This window comes from Sinocyclocheilus anshuiensis, unplaced genomic scaffold, assembly GCF_001515605.1.
Source record: "Sinocyclocheilus anshuiensis isolate Anshui unplaced genomic scaffold, SAMN03320099.WGS_v1.1 scaffold1142, whole genome shotgun sequence".
In the NCBI taxonomy this organism is placed as follows: Eukaryota; Metazoa; Chordata; class Actinopteri; order Cypriniformes; family Cyprinidae; genus Sinocyclocheilus; species Sinocyclocheilus anshuiensis.
The window spans coordinates 714699-731229 of NW_015536577.1; the positions used below are offsets into that span (position 1 = coordinate 714699).

The following is a 16531-nucleotide window of genomic DNA, read 5'->3' on the forward strand; positions in this document are numbered from 1 at the left end:
GGGGGGGGGTCCAGTTATTGCTGTCCTAATGCTTGTCGACCCTGGAGGTGGTTTGGTAAATCACTCTCTCCTGGTGTTTCTTGTACAGATAAGCAGAGCTGGACAGGAACTCATTTGAGACAATTGGCGCCTGGCTGACCGTGATTCAGCTTTACGGCTCTCAGATGGTTGAGAAGAGATGTTAGTTTCTAGGTGGAATGCAGAGATTCCCTCGTTCATTTGTGTGATGTTCGCAAATGCCTTACACCGTTGAAGTGAATCCCAAAGACGTCATCCAAGGAAGATCGGCATCCAATCAGAAGCGCCATGTTTCCATCTGCTAAGACAAGCCAACGAGGAAAACCCCGTTTTCAGCCAAAACGCAAGTAAACAAATAAAATCTTCTTCTCGCTGGGAACTGGTGCTGGTAAATCTATGTTAAGCAACTAAAGATAAGCCAAATCTCTGCTTTTGTGATTTTCTTGGGTGTGATTTAAAAATTAGTAGCAAATACTATACTTTTGGGACTTCAGTCAAACTCAGTAACTCTCATCCTCCGAACTATATGTGTGTGTGTGTCTGTGTGCTGTTGTAGTTTAGTTCATGTATTATTAGAGTAGCTCAAATAAATTATTGTTCCATTGCAAAGAAGCAGTGTCTTGTGTTGTGTATTTATAAAGCAACAATTTTGCCCAGATCTTGTTACCTAGCTCATAGGAAAAAAAATGTTACTAGCATGTATTATGACCTTTGGCCAAGGGAATAATATAAATATCAAGATTGATAAGATATACTGATTTTAACGTTTTGCTGGACGAATAGTTGATAAAGTGTAATTTATCGATTTTGAATCATATTTGACCAAGTGACTTCGAAGCTTTGGATTCGATTCCCTTTGAACTTGAACTAATTCTTACACTAGCATTTCCATGCCGTTGATGTGTCGCCGACCTTCCTCTTTCGACCACAGGCCGAAAGCCGGTTTGCCATCGCACATGAGGCCCAGCATCTTCTGAAATGTCTTGAGAGGGCGAGAGGCTCCAACTCTGAAGGAGGCCACGAGCCGCTGTATGGCCAGTGCACATTCTGGCGCGAGTCGAAAACTGCTCTCAGGAATGATATCCATTGCCTAGGGGACGTTGGCTGAATCGCGGGGATCTTCGAGAAAATTGGAGTGAGTAACCTCGTTTTATTATCCCCCAAACCCAACCAGACACTCCGGGGATGGCCTGCCAGGCCTCGGCCCGTGTGGCAAGCAGTTGGATTGACTCGAGTGGTAGGTCACCATGCGGGGACTTGATACTCATGAGTGGAAGAGAAAGTTAGCTCTCTTGTTAGACCGCTGTCACAGCGGTAGACTGCTTGGGCACATGCTAATGAAAAGGACATGCCCAGCTCGAATAGAATATCCATTACCCAGTGTTGAACGGAGGAATGGAGAACAAGAGCGAGCTTTCTTTGAGGGAGTTCCAGCCTGGCGAGAACTGATCCTCTCAAAAAATGCTTCGCTAGACTCAATGCTCTCACAGCGAGAGCAGTCAGCCCCCGTGAGCGTGGCCTCAGCATGGGCATGGCCCAGATGCGTCTAATTCTGAAGCTGTCAGTGATAATAGACATTAGTGGCATCCAGTGTTGGGCAAGTTACTTCCAAAATGTAATACATTGTATATTACTTATTACTGTCTTTTGAAAGTAATTAGTTACATTACAATATTACTGTCTCTGAATTGTAATGTGTTACACTACATTTGAGTTATTTTGAGTTACTTTCACTTTCAAGCATAAACCGCAATTACATTCAGAAATTATAGTGCTAAATAAAGCGGAATGTTATAAGCCCTAATGTACAAACAATAAACACAACAGCTAGCCTATAGGCTATTTTAGTTCTCCTCACTCCACAACAAATCCTTTCAATTTAACGGTATTCAGAACAAAACAAATGAAAAATATAAGTTGCTAAACAAGTCAAAACTAATTAATTTAAAACGAAACTGAAAGCAAACGCGTTAGTGCTCATGCAGCCTACCTCTCTCATTCGACACGAATCCAAATGTTTCCATATTCGTGATGTATTTGATTGCTAAACTATTATTTATTATGTAAACCAGGCTTTGTACTTAACGTGGATTGTACTATGGATTATTTTAATCAACGAGTGTATCTATATGTTTGGTTGACTGTATATTATTCTGATAATGAACAGGCCGCAATGTTTGCAGTGCTGAATTGTGTGTGCGTGAGGCGCCTTCGAGATCGAACAGCGGAAAATACTCCACATTCTTTCTCTCCTCCGACCCTACAGCTCTCGCGGTTAGTGTTTGTGGCACCAGTCCCGGTGTTTCTTCAGTTACTCGTGCTATTTCTCGATTTTGAGAGTTAGATGTCGCACATAGATTGCACTTGACTATGCCTTCTTCTCAATTTCTCTGCTGAACTGAAAATAACATGGAGTGTGTCTGTGTCACAGATGTAGAATCCCTCTCTGCAGTCATCTCAACCATGGAATTCCAGCAGGAAATAGACAAACTATTTTACCCTGGGAATTTTTTCTCTGATGCTGTTTTGCGGTGTTAGTAAATTCACCACTTAATTTTGAGTTAAAATATGTTGTTGTAATGTGCGCTACTGAGATTTTAACGAGTATAATATTACCAAAATGTTATTAGTAATGCGTTATATTACTGCATTACAGGAAAAAGTAATGTTCTACTTTAATCTCTACTTTTGTAACGCGTTATTCCCAACACTGGTGACAGCATTCTCTTCCAATCTGCCTAAGGCCTGGCACACACTAGATGATTTTCAAATCTTAAACGATTTTAAAACCATGGAAGACCACAGACATGAAGACAGTTCAACCGATTTTTAGCCTTATAATCCTCTGAACGCACACACTAGACGATTCGACCAGACTGCGAGACCACAGACTTGATGATTGTAGGAACAATTTCACAGTGACACGTGATCTCATGGACACTCATGAGCTCAAACGTGACTAGAGAGGAAAAACAAATAGAGGACAATCAACATTGTCAGCTGTCTCATCTGGCGCGCGTTCTGTTTCACAGTGAAAAACAAAGTATAAAAAAAGAATATGGGTGATGTTCTCTGCTTTCATGGCATGTTTGTGGCTGCCAAGTTTCTGCTATAGAAGCACGCAACATCCGATAGGTGACGCTTGCTCGCTCTCATAGGCTATCGCGGGTATCACACCAGAGGCAGCCTGATCAAGAGTCAGAGTCAAGAGACATGTTTGATATTTACGATTTGAGTTCGGGGACGCTCAGTCTCGATCGGGAGCAGATAAATAATCGTAATGACACCACACAATACAGGATTTTTGGGACAAAAAATAGTTTGCGATAAGCTGCGAATTGAGCCACACCCCCCGATCGTTCGGGGATGCAAATCGGGCTTAAAATCGGCCTTAAAATTGTAAAGTGTGCAGCCAGCCTAAAAAGATCAAAACCGCTCGTTAGAGGAGGGGTATTGCTGAACCTTGAGTGTAAACACACTGGCAGATCAAAGGTGCTGTGTGCATGCTCGTAGCAGACAAGGGGAGGGGCGAGCCTGCCTTCATTGAAGAAGGTGAACTGCGAGCGAAGCACAGCGAGACACGACTCTCGTATTGAGAGCGGTCTGTCTCAGTGAGCACAGCCTTAGCGTGGGGGTGGCCCAAGTGGTGCACTCAAATTCGAAGCTGTCAGCGATATTGAAATCATTGGTGACAGCATTCTGCTCTGATCCTCTTAGAAGGATTGAGCTGCTCGACAAACGAAAGGCGCTGATCCTCATGTGTAAACACACTGGCAGATCAAAGAGCTGTGTGGAGAGTGAAGCACGCGGGGGCTGTGCCGGCGTGAAATCACTCAAGCCTGATTGCTCAGCCCTGCGAGTTCGCTGTTTCTTTCTCCAAGGTAAGTGGGTGGAGAGAAACATGAGAGCGGTAGAGGCAGGGCCGCCTTCATTGAAGAAGGGGGTCCATGAGTGAAGCAGGAGCAGACTGCCTTAGCAATGAAAGCAGCCCATATCGGTGAGCATAGCCTCAGTGGAGTGAAGCAGTCAGCGATACAGAATCATTGGTGACGGCATTCTACTCTGATCCACCTAGAAGGATTCAGCCACTCGATGTAATGAGGGGCGCTGATCCTCACTTGTAAAACACACCGGCGGATCAAAGTGCAGCGGGGAGAGCGAGCATGCGGGCTCTCTGCCAGCGTGAGATCGCTCAGAGCCAGTTGCTTAGCTCCCTGACTCTACTGTTTCTCTCTCAGAGATTGCTGAGAGAAAAGAAACGGGAGAGCGGGGCTGCCTTCATTGAAGAAGGTGGACCGCAAGCGGAGAAGAGCGAGACTCATGCTCTCAGTGAGAGCATTCAGTCTCGGTGAGTGTGCGGCGCTGCCTAGACAGGCGACACACCCACTTCCCTTCTGCATCATGCAGGGTTTTCTGCACGAGCCACACTCGCAATGCGACATTTGCAACAACGTCGCTAGGAAAAATTGCTCTTTTTAGAACTCGCCGGATGGCGGCAGGGGATGTGCTGAGAGCTGTGCGGACGCTGAGTCAGCTTAATTCCGTTGCGAGGCGTGTCAACGGCGAGCGGCTTCAAGTTTCATGATGATCGTTGTCGCTGAAGGAGAAGAAATCTGAGGATCCTATGCCAGAATGCCTGCTTATATAGCCAGATGGCCCCGCCCATATCGGTGGGCTCTGGCGGGCTTCGTGGCCATAGGCTCGTGCAGCTCCGCTGACTCACCATTGGTTTGTTTTATTTCATTGTTCAAGCCATGGCCGTGCAGTTACACTGCGTAATTAAAAAAAGGCTTCAGTACTGGAGAAAAAAAAAAACTTTTTCCCCATAGCGTCTAGCTATGCAGTACGAGTGTAATATCGAAAGGGAACTGAAATATGACACTGATGTCTCTGTTCTGCAGATGTGAATGTGGGCGCCTCCACTACTTCTATAGCGTGGATGGTGGTGGATTATCATCGGTCGCTTCGTTCATTTCTGCCTGACAAGGACAATCAAGGTTGGTTGTCATCTGTGGTTTACTTCTTCTGGAACCTTTTTCTGATTGGCCCACGTGTGGCTGCAGTTGCTCTCTTTGCCTCTGTGTTGCACTGCTACATCGCTGCTCACTTCCTGTCTCTGTGGCCCGTCTTTGTGACATGGGCCTGGATGCAGAACACTAATTTCATGGACAGCCCAGCAGGGGAATGGCTCTACCGGGCTACTGTAGGGCTCATCTGGTACTTCAGCTGGTTCAATGTGGCTGAAGGACACACCAGAGGCAGGAGTCTGATCTACCACACATTTTTAATCATAGACACCAGCATCCTGTTGGCCACATGGTGGTTGTACCGCGATGCAGAGATGACCCAGTTGTACGCCTTCATTCTGATAATCTCCATCCCACTTTTTTATGTCTTGGGCCTTTTGATAAAAGTTCTCTACTATTGCTGTTTTCACCCCAAACTGTGGAGGCCAACAGATTTTGGAAAAGTGTAGCGTCTGCGTAGAATCATGCATGATCTTTGGGGTTTTATGGCTTAAGAGACCCTTTTAGCTTTTGACATTTGCATATAAATTACAGTCCTGGTCACAGACTTTACACTTATATGGGTGCTAAATGGCCAATGGTTCCCCCCACTATCAAGGAGCTGCTAAACAGTTTCACCACTCTCGTCTGACCATTGAATTTCAAACACATTCCAAAGAGACGTAAATGACCCCCGGGGCCAGGCACCGATGGGCCTGGCCGACCAAGCAAACTAACACACACACACACAAACACACACACGTAAAGACCTTTTACTCTATTATAGTTACAAATATATCTGGTATATTGCATGTGTTGTTTGTACGTTTCCCTATTAGATTAGCTGAGTTACCACTCGTTTATTTGTATTAGTTAGACTCTCAATGCTTATATTCAGGTATATGAGTGTATCTCTGCTTTAAGATCTTCTAGATGTTTCGTTCTTGGTATCAAAATGATCAGCTCTTTATTCCTCAAACAATGATCTACACTATGTGATCGTGAAATGCATCTTACTATTTGTAGCATATTTTGGGTAAAACTGCACCAATCTTCCAGACCAGCAATAAACATGCAAATGGGCCATAAACAGAGACAAAGAAAGTTTCTCCCGCTCAAAATTCATGCCTCTGATTGGCCATTCCACCCAAAAGGTGGGTGTGGATAGAAACCCTCAAAAGGCATTAGCCCAAATTTCCCTTTTGAGCTGATTTACTACAAAAGTTACATATGATGTAACGGATGGAGTGGAGCCGCCTGTGGATATTCAGGCCGACAATGCTTCTGTTCAAACCATTAACAAGAGGATGGGCCGACATGCTGCTAACTTCTACACAACAAACACCTTGTCTGCAATTAAAAGAAATGCATGTGAAGCAACTAATTCATCAGTACTGTAAAAATCAATGGCATGTAGCTTGTTTAACTGTTACAATTATAAATATATATATATATATTTTTTTTTTTTTGGATAATGTTACTGTTAAACTAAAGTCGATAATTTTGCTTCTATTAAAGGAATAATTCACCCAAAATGAAAATTACCATGTTTTGCTCATCATCATGACTTTCCACACCCGTATGACTTTTCTGTTTAGTCAATGGATCACAAAAGGAGATGTTGGACAAAACAACATAAAAGAGTCACTTTAAAAGAGTAAAAGAAAGGTTTGTTGCAACACATGCAGTGTATTCCAAGTCGTATAAAGTTATCCGATGGCTTTGTGTGATGAACAGACCAAAATGTAGGTGTTTTTCAAACACATCACTCATGCTTTAGTACTCAAATGAAGCGCAATCTGATTCAGTCAGTGTTCTTCCTTTCTTTGATTTGTGAAAAAGAAATATATGAACAGTCACATATATGTGTGAATTAATCATGGTGCCAAAACTATTTATATTTTTTGCACATATATATATCTGTTTAAAAAGTGTCAGTTTTGTCATATTTTGGAATCAATCACAATTGAGAAAAAAAATGAAACCCATCCTATGATCTTTGATTTTTGAAGGGATAGTTAATCTAGAAACATAAATTCTGTCATTTACTCATATTCATGTTGTTCTTAACCTGTATAAACATGACTTTATACTGCGGAATATAGAAGATATTTTGAGAAATGTCTCAGTGTGTTTTTATCAATTCAGGATAAAATTATATAACAATGACATCATTATCCAAAATCCCCAAAACTCTTTGGTTACCAAATTTCTTCTAAATCTCTTTTGTTCCACAATAGAAAAGTAAGTCATACACATTTGGAACAACATGAGGGTGAGTAAATGATGACACAAGTTTAGTTTTTGGGCGAACTATCCCTTTAAAAGATTTGGGTTTGATTCCATTAGGATTGATTCTCTACATTATTAGCATTTCCAATTCTATTAGCATTCCTTGAGGATTTCTTGACAAAAGTATGTTGGTAGAGACATCTTCTTCCAAAAAGATTGGATCTAAGTGTACAAAATCAGCCTAGAGTGTTAGCTTATTCTACTTGTCTCATTTTATGTGAGTATCATATCAATCTAATTTACAAATTACTCATTATTGTCAACACAGATGTTTGAGGTATTAGAAGCTTGTGTAGTATTGTAACATTACCCCCCAAAAAAGTGACATTTCCCTGTGCTATATTCTTGTATTTGGTGTTTGAGGCTGTAGTTTTAGTTTGATGTCAAATGCAAGGAAATCATCATGAGTCTGGAGAGTTGAGTTTTCTTGTCATGCTATGTGGATGCAAGCTAATACATCATGGGTTATGATGTCACTGTTCTGTTTAGTAATAAGGGACTTTTGACAAGTCTCCACTGAACGTTTTGTTGATGTATTAAATAAACTCAGCCAGACTATTCAGTGTCCTTTATGTGCTTCTCTGTTTATTTGTGCTCTTTGTTGTTTCCGAGTAACTACTGCCATGTGCTGCCTGTTGGGTTACTTAAGACTTATTGATGATTTCTACCTGGTGAATGATAATGAACAGTAATAAGGAAGAAATACCATAGATTTACACTCAAAGAGGGTTTTGAAACCAAGTCGTATCTAGAGACACAGGAGAGGACCACTCTTGGGCCAGTAAAAAAAACACTCAGAACACCCTAGAAATGCCCTGAAAACCAGCCAAAACGCCCTAGCATAGCAAGGCCACCCACTTTACAATATATAAATATTCCAATATAGTGTCTTAAAGAAAATATACAGTCAAACCAACATTTATTCAGACACCTTCAACATTTCACACATTATCACAGTTTATTCGCTATAGTTTAGAAAATGGTAATACAATATGACAAGAACTCTGAGTTAAACTGTGTCAGAACAAATTCATCTTGATAATGTCAGATAACACTTGAGCAAAACATGGTCAGGTCAAAGTGTCTGAATAATTTTTCCACTGTATGAAGAATTTTTGGGTGTGATATGTAACAGTTTACTTTATTTTGCTATCCTCACTTACATAAATGAACTATAGTGTCCTGCACCCACTAGTAAAAATCTATAAAAAATATATATATCTGGTGTCTGAATAATTTTTGGTTTGACTGTTTATTTGAATGAATTCTTCATCTCTGTTGAGGAAGTCTTTAGTACAACAATTCCTATTTACTTTAAGGCAGCGGCTATTTACACTAAATGCAAATAGCAATAAATGCTATTTACACTAAGTGAAAATAGAAGTATTTTCTTAGCGATACACTATTTTACACTAAGTAATTTACACTATGTAAAAAATAGGGCCTATTTTCTTTGTAATAAGTGTAAATAAGATGCTATTTGTACTACTAAGTGCAAATAGTGGCAAATATCTGCACCTCAGTATTGTAGTACATTATAAAACAGTATACAATAATAATAGGCTCTGACAACAAGGTGGGTATTTGCACTTAGTGCACTTTAATGCACATGTGGTTCGCAACACATTTTGTTTCAGGGCTCAATTTTTTCATTGGACTTTGTTTATTGTACAAAAGTTAACAGAACGAACATCTTGTCAGATTTACATTTGTACATTTGATGTATTTGGTGTCTTTTATGCAAAGTGAAGTACATTGCATTCAAGGTATACATTTTAGCAATTCATTTTCATTTTTGGCTGAGAATCACTGCCTACCACTTGGGCCTTTTTTTTTTTCCAGAATGTTGAACTTTAGATTTAGAAATTAAACGCGAGCAATTGTTTGGCATTTCCACTGATCTCTGTTATAGATCAGTGAGCATTTCCTACTTTGAACCAGTGCCTGTGAGTCTGGTCACATGTTTGTGACATCACTACATTCTGACATGACTAATCATTCAAAGACGTGACCTGGGAGGAGTTTATGAATGAGTCTAAAGTTTACTTTCTGTTTCAGACCTTTTTAAAGGGAGGTTATTGTCTTTTTATTATGCTGTAAGGCTTCGCACACTGGGAATGATGGAGGAGAGCTTCCCTTTTCATTACTCTTTATTGGAATACCTGTTTACTTTGGTAGGATTGTTACTGTTCCTGTTGGATATAGCGCTGGACATTTGGACTGTTGTGTCATTCTATCAGGATGGGGCCTATGTGTATATGGCAGTGATGATCTTCCTGCTGCTGGGCTCTTCAGTGTTGTTACAGGTGTTCAGCTGGCTCTGGTACTCTGATTCTCTGGAGAAGATTGAGACTAAGGTGGAGAAATTTGCATACCGGCGTTTGTTGATCAAACCATTCCACTTCCTGCAGCTCGGCATCTACCTCAGGTCTGTGACAGAATTGCTTCTCAATTTTCCTTTAATACTCTTGTGAAGAAGTATACTGAAGTATAAAGAATATACTTAAGTGAATGCAATGTTTTCAGACAATTTTCAGGATGTGTGGTGGTGGTGTAAAGGGAAGACAATAGAGTGTGTAAAATGAATAAGCAATGGTAAATTTTCAGTTTACATTTAACACATTTCTACAAAAATAAATGTACTGTATGAATAACAATTTTCATTTTCTTTTTTGTGTACTACAGTATTGACTTTTCCCAATATATTTTTATGTACGGTTGAAATATGTATCTAAAATGCTCAGTGTGATACACAAACAAAACTGACACTCTTGTATAGTATAGAAAGCAGTCTGTCAACAAAGTAGAAAAAAAAATGAAATGAAATTGCATGTGACATGAAATTAAATGAAATTTGCATATAACAAACATTTTGACCAGTGTGGCTCATACAATGACAAAAACACGTCACAAGTCACTGACACAATAACTAGGTTTTGAAGCATGAATTAAATGTTTTGGGTGAGTTACTAAATTTTGCAGACACACACAGGGGTCTTTCAGGACAAGGACCCCTTAGGCGAAAGAGACATGGATAATGGACCCCCTTATACAAAATGTGTCAAGCAGGGCTACATATTAAGCATATAGCCTTCAATATTAATAGAAACTGACCATATTATGATTTAGAATAAATATAATGTTACATGCATATTATGTTAAGTCAGTAGATCAGAACTATGCACATTATTGTTGTTGCACATGTCTGTATGTGACTTGTTAAAATGCATAATAATAAAAACATGTTGAGATAAAAATCACAATTCATTAGTTGTTTGCAGTTGTTGTCAATTATTAATGGTTTTTGCAGAGTCATACATTTTAATTTTACTAGTCAGATGGACATTTTCTGTTACCTGAACTTTAGCTACTGTCAGACTTTGTTCCGTGTTTTGTGTGTGTTTTGCTCCCCATGTGTTTCCATGCCCTTATTTGGTCCTTCCTGTTCCTGTCCTAATTGTTTGCACTTTGTTCCAGGTGTGTCTAGTTAATTATCCTTGTTTCCCTGTGTATTTAAGTTCGAGTCTGTGCAGTCTGTCTTTGTACAGACTTGAACGTCTTCACGTCTGTCAGTGTTTGTATCCCTGCGGTTTTGGTTTTATTAAAGTCTATGTTGAGCGTCTCCACGTGTCCTTGTTCCCTCGCTCCTTGAGAAACTGTGACAGAATTCCAGACCAATAACAGAAAAGTAAGCGTCGCCCCCTCTCCCCTTGTTTTATTTCTGTTTTAAACGTTTTTTGTTTCCCGGTTTTCCTCTGTGGCAATGGAAGTGGCCGCTCGGTTCACCTCCCTAGCTCGTCTGGATCTCCCCTTCGTTGAGTATTCCTGGGAGTTCTGCAGGCTCGCCGCGGCTACAGCGTTAGACGACACCACGCTCAACTCGCTGTTCTGGCACGGGGCCAATTACCATCGCCCCGTGGACCTCCCAGACACCACGGGACTAAGCTGGAGGGAAGGGATCCTCCGGTGTCTGGAGAGCGTCCGGCCCCGAGCCAGAACCAGCCAATCGGCCTCGGCATCCTCAAGCCCGCTGGCCGTTCCCCAGTCAAGCCCACCGGCCACGGCTCTCTCCAGACTGCCGGCCGCTCCGATGTCAAGCCCGCCGGCTGCGGCTCACACAAGTCTGCCGGCCGTTCAGCACTCAAGCCTACCGGCTGCTTTGATGTCAAGCAAGCAAGCAAGGACAAGCCCGCCGACCGCCCAATTCACCCGTAACCAAAGGAGGAAGAGGAGGAGGAGGAGCAGGAGGAAAAGACTGTTCACAGCCCTCATCCCAGCTCCAGAGCTCGCTCCAGTGTGGGCTCCAGCCCCAGAGCTCGCTCCAGTGTCTGCTCCAGCCCCTAAACTCACTCCATTGCCAGCTCCTCGAAAGTGCCCTGCTGTGCCTTCTCCTCCAGAGCACCCTCCAATGCCAGCTCCTCGAAGGCGCTTTCCAGTTCCCGAGTATAGCCCACGGAGGGCTCCAGTTCCCGAGTATAGCCCACGGAGGGCTCCTGTCCCCGAGTTTAGCCCATGAAGGGCTCCTGTGCCAGAGTTTAGCCCAGAGAGGGTCCCAGTCCCAGAGTTTAGCCCAGTGAGGGTCCCAGTCCCAGAGTTTAGCCCAGTGAGGGCTCCTGTCCCCGAGTTTATCCCAGTGAGGGCTCCTGTCCCCGAGTTTAGCCCAGTGAGGGCTCCTGTCCCCGAGTTTAGCCCAAGGAGGGCTCCAGTCCCTGAATCCAGTCCAGAGGTCATTCCTGTGCCCGCGCCTTGAGAGTGCCTACCAGTGCCCGCTCCTCCAGAACACCCGGTCTCCGAGTTCAGCCCAGTGAGGGCTCCTGTCCCCGAGTTCAGCCCAGAGAAGGCTCCAGTCCCCGAGTTTAGCCCAGATAAGGCTCCAGTCCCCAAGTCTGACCCACGGAGGGCCTCGGAGCCCGTAATCTTCTCCAAGTATTTTTTTGGGAGGGTAGTAGGGCTCCAGCCGTAGAGGCCGAGGTGGGGGCTGGGGCCGCGGCCTCGGAGGCTTCTCTGCCATGGCCTCCTGAACTGCCTGCACCGCCATGGCTCCCCGAGCTCCCTGCTCTGCCATGGCCTCCCAAGTCACCTGCTCCGCCATGGCTCCCCGAGCTGCCTGCTCCACCATGGCCTCCCGAGTCACCCGCTCCGCCATGGCTCCCCGAGCTCCCTGCTCCGCTGTGGGTCCCGGAATGGGCACCGCCCTGGAGGCCTTCCGTCCGGTAACCCTGCTCCTAGAGGCCTCCAGAGCGCCCTGCCCCCCCTCCCCGTTGGATGTTGTACGGCGTAGGACGCGCCTTCCGGGAGGGGGGAGTGATGTCAGACTTTATTCCGTGTTTTGCTCCCCATGTGTTTCCATGCCCTTATTTGATCCTTCCTGTTCCTGTCCTAATTGTTTCCGATTTGTTCCAGGTGTGCCTAGTTATTATCCTCGTTTCCCTGTGTATTTAAGTTTGAGTTTGTGCAGTCTGTCTTTGTCTGGAATTGAACGTCTTCACGTCTGTCAGTGTTTGTATCCCTGCGGTTTTGGTTCTATTAAAGTCTATGTTGAGCATCTCCTGCGTCTCCACGTCTCCTTGTTCCCTCGCTCCTTGAGAAACTGTGACAGCTACAAGTTTATTAAAAAATCACAATTTAATTTTACTGTCAGAAAGACAAATAAACATTTTGGTAAACTTTAGCTTCAAGTTTACTAAAACTTAACATTTTAATTTTTACTGTGAGATGGACAATTAAGAATCAAATCACTGAGTGAGGGTTTTTTAATAAAGTGCAGATATAATGTGTAAGCAAGGACTCCACCATGACAAGAATAGCAATGTACAGTGAGACATTCACGATTATTTACAAGGCATTACTTTTACAAAAAATTGGAATGGATTTTAAAATTGATACAAATATTTTTCTAGTAATCTATTGGTCTCTATTTACATTGCGCATATCTATTGCGACATGCCATATTTTTGTCCCGTGCTAGTATCACAGTAGCAACAGCAGATTCAGAGTGAATCCCACATTTATATGTAGATATAATTTCCAAAACTTTGCAGCGTGTTATTTGGCAGTGGTACTCTTATCAGCATTGAACTCTTAGAGGTCATTGAATTTCAGTCAGAGTTCTGCGACATTCACTCACCATTTACAGATACCATAAATGAGTAAAATATATGAGAATAAATGAGAATAATAAATGAGAAGTGCCGTAAACTGAATCCTACCTGTCGCAAAAAGTCAGTGACTTCTCTTATAAAACTGCATTTTTGTCGGTGTAAACAGTTGTGACAATTGCACTTACAGTTTAGAGAATGTTAAGACTGTTTCGAAATGTGCCAAAGCGATTGAGAAAAACTTTAAATGCAATTAGTTGAACTAGTGCTTTTTGACCCACTTAAGTAGGACTTAAGTATATCTTTATATTTCTTTGAAATATGGTTAACTTTCAAGATTTGAATTATTGTACACTGCAAGTGCACATTCAGTAGCTACAATTAAGTACACTTCTATATCACAAGACTAATGCTCAATACAATAGAGCACTTAAAGGCATCGTTCACCCAAACTCTGCCATCAATTGCTCATGTCTTTCTAAACTCATAAGACTTTTGTTCGTCTTCGAAACACAAATTATATTTTTAATTAAACTATTCACCCAAAACATTGACACTTCAATATGTTCATAAAACTCTGATCAACATGCATAGTCATAATCAAATATGGCAAATGGAAGCTCAAAAATGCATGCTTGAGGTATGAGAACCAACGAGTTTCGTTCTCTGGTCACACAAACATGTTTCATCTTCTGCAAGAACCAATGAGGTTTGTTCTCGTGTCACAAAAAAAAATTGTGTTTCAAAGTTGACACTTGTGGGTTTGGAATGGCATGAGAGTGAGTAAATGATGATAGAACTTTCATTGTTTGGTGAACTATCCCTTCAATATAAACATTAATTCAAAATTAAATAGAGCTTTTTTTCTTTTTCCTTAGTGCGAACAACTGATTTGGGTTATCATTTAAAAACAAACTCAACAGATGTGATTGAGAACTGAGACAGGACTCAAACTATTTACACATCTAAATAAACTGTGGCCTCACTGTTTATTGTATTGTTTTGTTGTATTAATTGTTGCTTGAGTTAAAGCAAGTACCTTGTGTTCACAGGTATGCTGGAGTGATAGAGATTTCCACAACACATTTTCTTCAGTACACTAATAGTTTCACAGAGGGTGTGGCTGTGTACCTGAACCATGATCTTCAGATGCTTCGTCTATTTGAGACATTTTCTGAAAGTGCCCCACAACTCACACTCATGATGTCTATAATCCTACAGAGAGAAGAGCTGGAGCTTATTACAGGTCTGTCTCAAATCCAGAGCACCTAATTATTTTTCAGATCATAATTCTTATGTGTCTCTAAACCACTTAAAGTGATAACTAACCCATAATGGAAAATTATGTAATTAATTGACCGTCTTTGTGAGTCATTTGTTTATAATTTTGTCATTTGTTTCGAAGCACCTGAAACACCACATGAAAACTCAGCTCAAACATATACATAATAACTTTTTAACCAGTTGCAAATGTTTTATTGAAAGTGTAATCTATTAAATGCAATTAACAAATCATATAATAAATATAAAGTGTCTTTTTAATATTAATTTATACAAAGTCATGAAACTCTAGAAGGTTCCAACTCAATCTGATATAATCACATCATTATTCACACAGCGCAGCTTATTGGTTTCTTTTCAGTCAGCAGCCAAACCCTTCACCTTCACCTTCCCCAGCTCCACCTGTATAGATCTGCTATGGGGTGATTTTATGTATATTATATGCGTGGGTATTTCATATATGTGCAGCAGCAGTATTTCCTACATGCTTACAGTAGCATGTCTGTGGATGTATTGGCAGTAGCAAGTCTCGGTTCTTGTTCTGCTGCAGCCGCATAGCAGATCTATTATACTTATATCTATTTGTAGGGCTTGTTTTGTTTGTTTTATGGAGAGCTTGGTTAATCAGACCAATAAGACCTAATAATTACAACTCTTCCTTTTTGGTATAAAAATGTGTCATGGAAAATGTCTACAAATAAAATGATCTGAGATCAGATAAAATATAAACACTGGTTCAGAGGTTCATGGAGATCGCCTCTAGCGGCAAACCACTGAAATCTCAAAACATTTCAAAGCAGTTATGACATAGCAAAGCCTCGTTTTCTCATTTACGGCCTCATTTGGCAGTTTGCCAAAATACTTACAGAAATGTACAGAATACTTACAGAAGTTTTCGCACTCTGAATCACTGGTTCAAAACAAATGATTCATTTCAAATAAATCAAAGGTATCAAAGCTTCACAAAGCAGTGTTTAGAAAGCACCCATCACTAGCTGGGATTATTCTGAAGAACAGCACTATTGCAACATGTGATATTGTTTAATAACATGCAATGGTTTTTCGTTTCAGGTTTAAAAATCCTCACATCAGCTGCTGCAATTTCCAGTAGCGTTGCTATGTACCACCGCTGCATGCGTGCCTTTCTTCCTAAAAAACGCAAGATGAGTTGGATCTCCACTGGTGTCTTCTTCCTGTGGAACTTGTTGCTGATCATTCCCCGTGTAACTGCTCTGGCACTCTTCTGCAGTGTATTGCCATGCTACATCATAGCTCACTTCCTGTCGCTGTGGATGCTGCTGGTTTTGGTGGCCTGGAGCCAGAAAACAAATTACATGGAACATTCTGGTTGGGAATGGCTCTACAGAGCTGCCATTGGACTCATTTGGTACTTCTGCTGGTTTAACGTATCAACAGGAAGCATAAAATTGAAGTCGATTCTCTATTATAGTTTCATGGCTTTGGACACAATGATGCTGCTGGGCTTCTGGTGCTGGAAGGTGTTTGAGTATGCAGACTGCTGGAGCTCCTTAAATCCTCACATAGTGATCCCGACACTACTAGGTTTGTACGTCATTGGAATACTAGTGAAAACTATATACTACAGATGGTTTCATCCCAACTGTGATGAAAAGAAAATCGCTGAACCCATTGAAGAAGGGCAGTTCAGACAAGCGGCAGCATGTTATGACATGACAGACTCGGGACAGACTTCACTTCACACTACAGCTGCAGCTCCTGCTCAACCTCTCACTGGAATTCTCAATAGACATAGGAAAATGGCTGCTAATTTCTACTCTTAGTTCTTGGTTCTTCTTTCAAAAGACCCCCCCCCCC

At 41.8% G+C, this 16531-nt stretch overlaps 2 protein-coding genes across 2 annotated transcripts in view; both read left to right on the forward strand.

The window, feature by feature from the left end:
* The window catches only part of LOC107702601 (XK-related protein 8-like), a 31952-nt gene extending 25528 nt beyond the window's left edge, over nucleotides 1-6424 (forward strand). Inside the window, 2 exon segments of the mRNA XM_016504976.1 lie at nucleotides 4920-5481; nucleotides 6244-6424. Of these exon segments, the coding sequence (XP_016360462.1) occupies nucleotides 4920-5481; nucleotides 6244-6424 (743 nt within the window).
* Nucleotides 6425-9436: 3012 nt separating this feature from the next.
* Nucleotides 9437-16525, forward strand: LOC107702687 (XK-related protein 8-like). The gene is made up of 3 exons (XM_016505085.1): nucleotides 9437-9744; nucleotides 14467-14660; nucleotides 15767-16525. Exons 1-3 carry the CDS (start codon nucleotides 9437-9439, stop codon nucleotides 16495-16497), a joined length of 1233 nt encoding a protein of 410 aa, XP_016360571.1. The 3' UTR covers nucleotides 16498-16525.
* The last annotated feature ends 6 nt before the right edge of the window (nucleotides 16526-16531 follow it).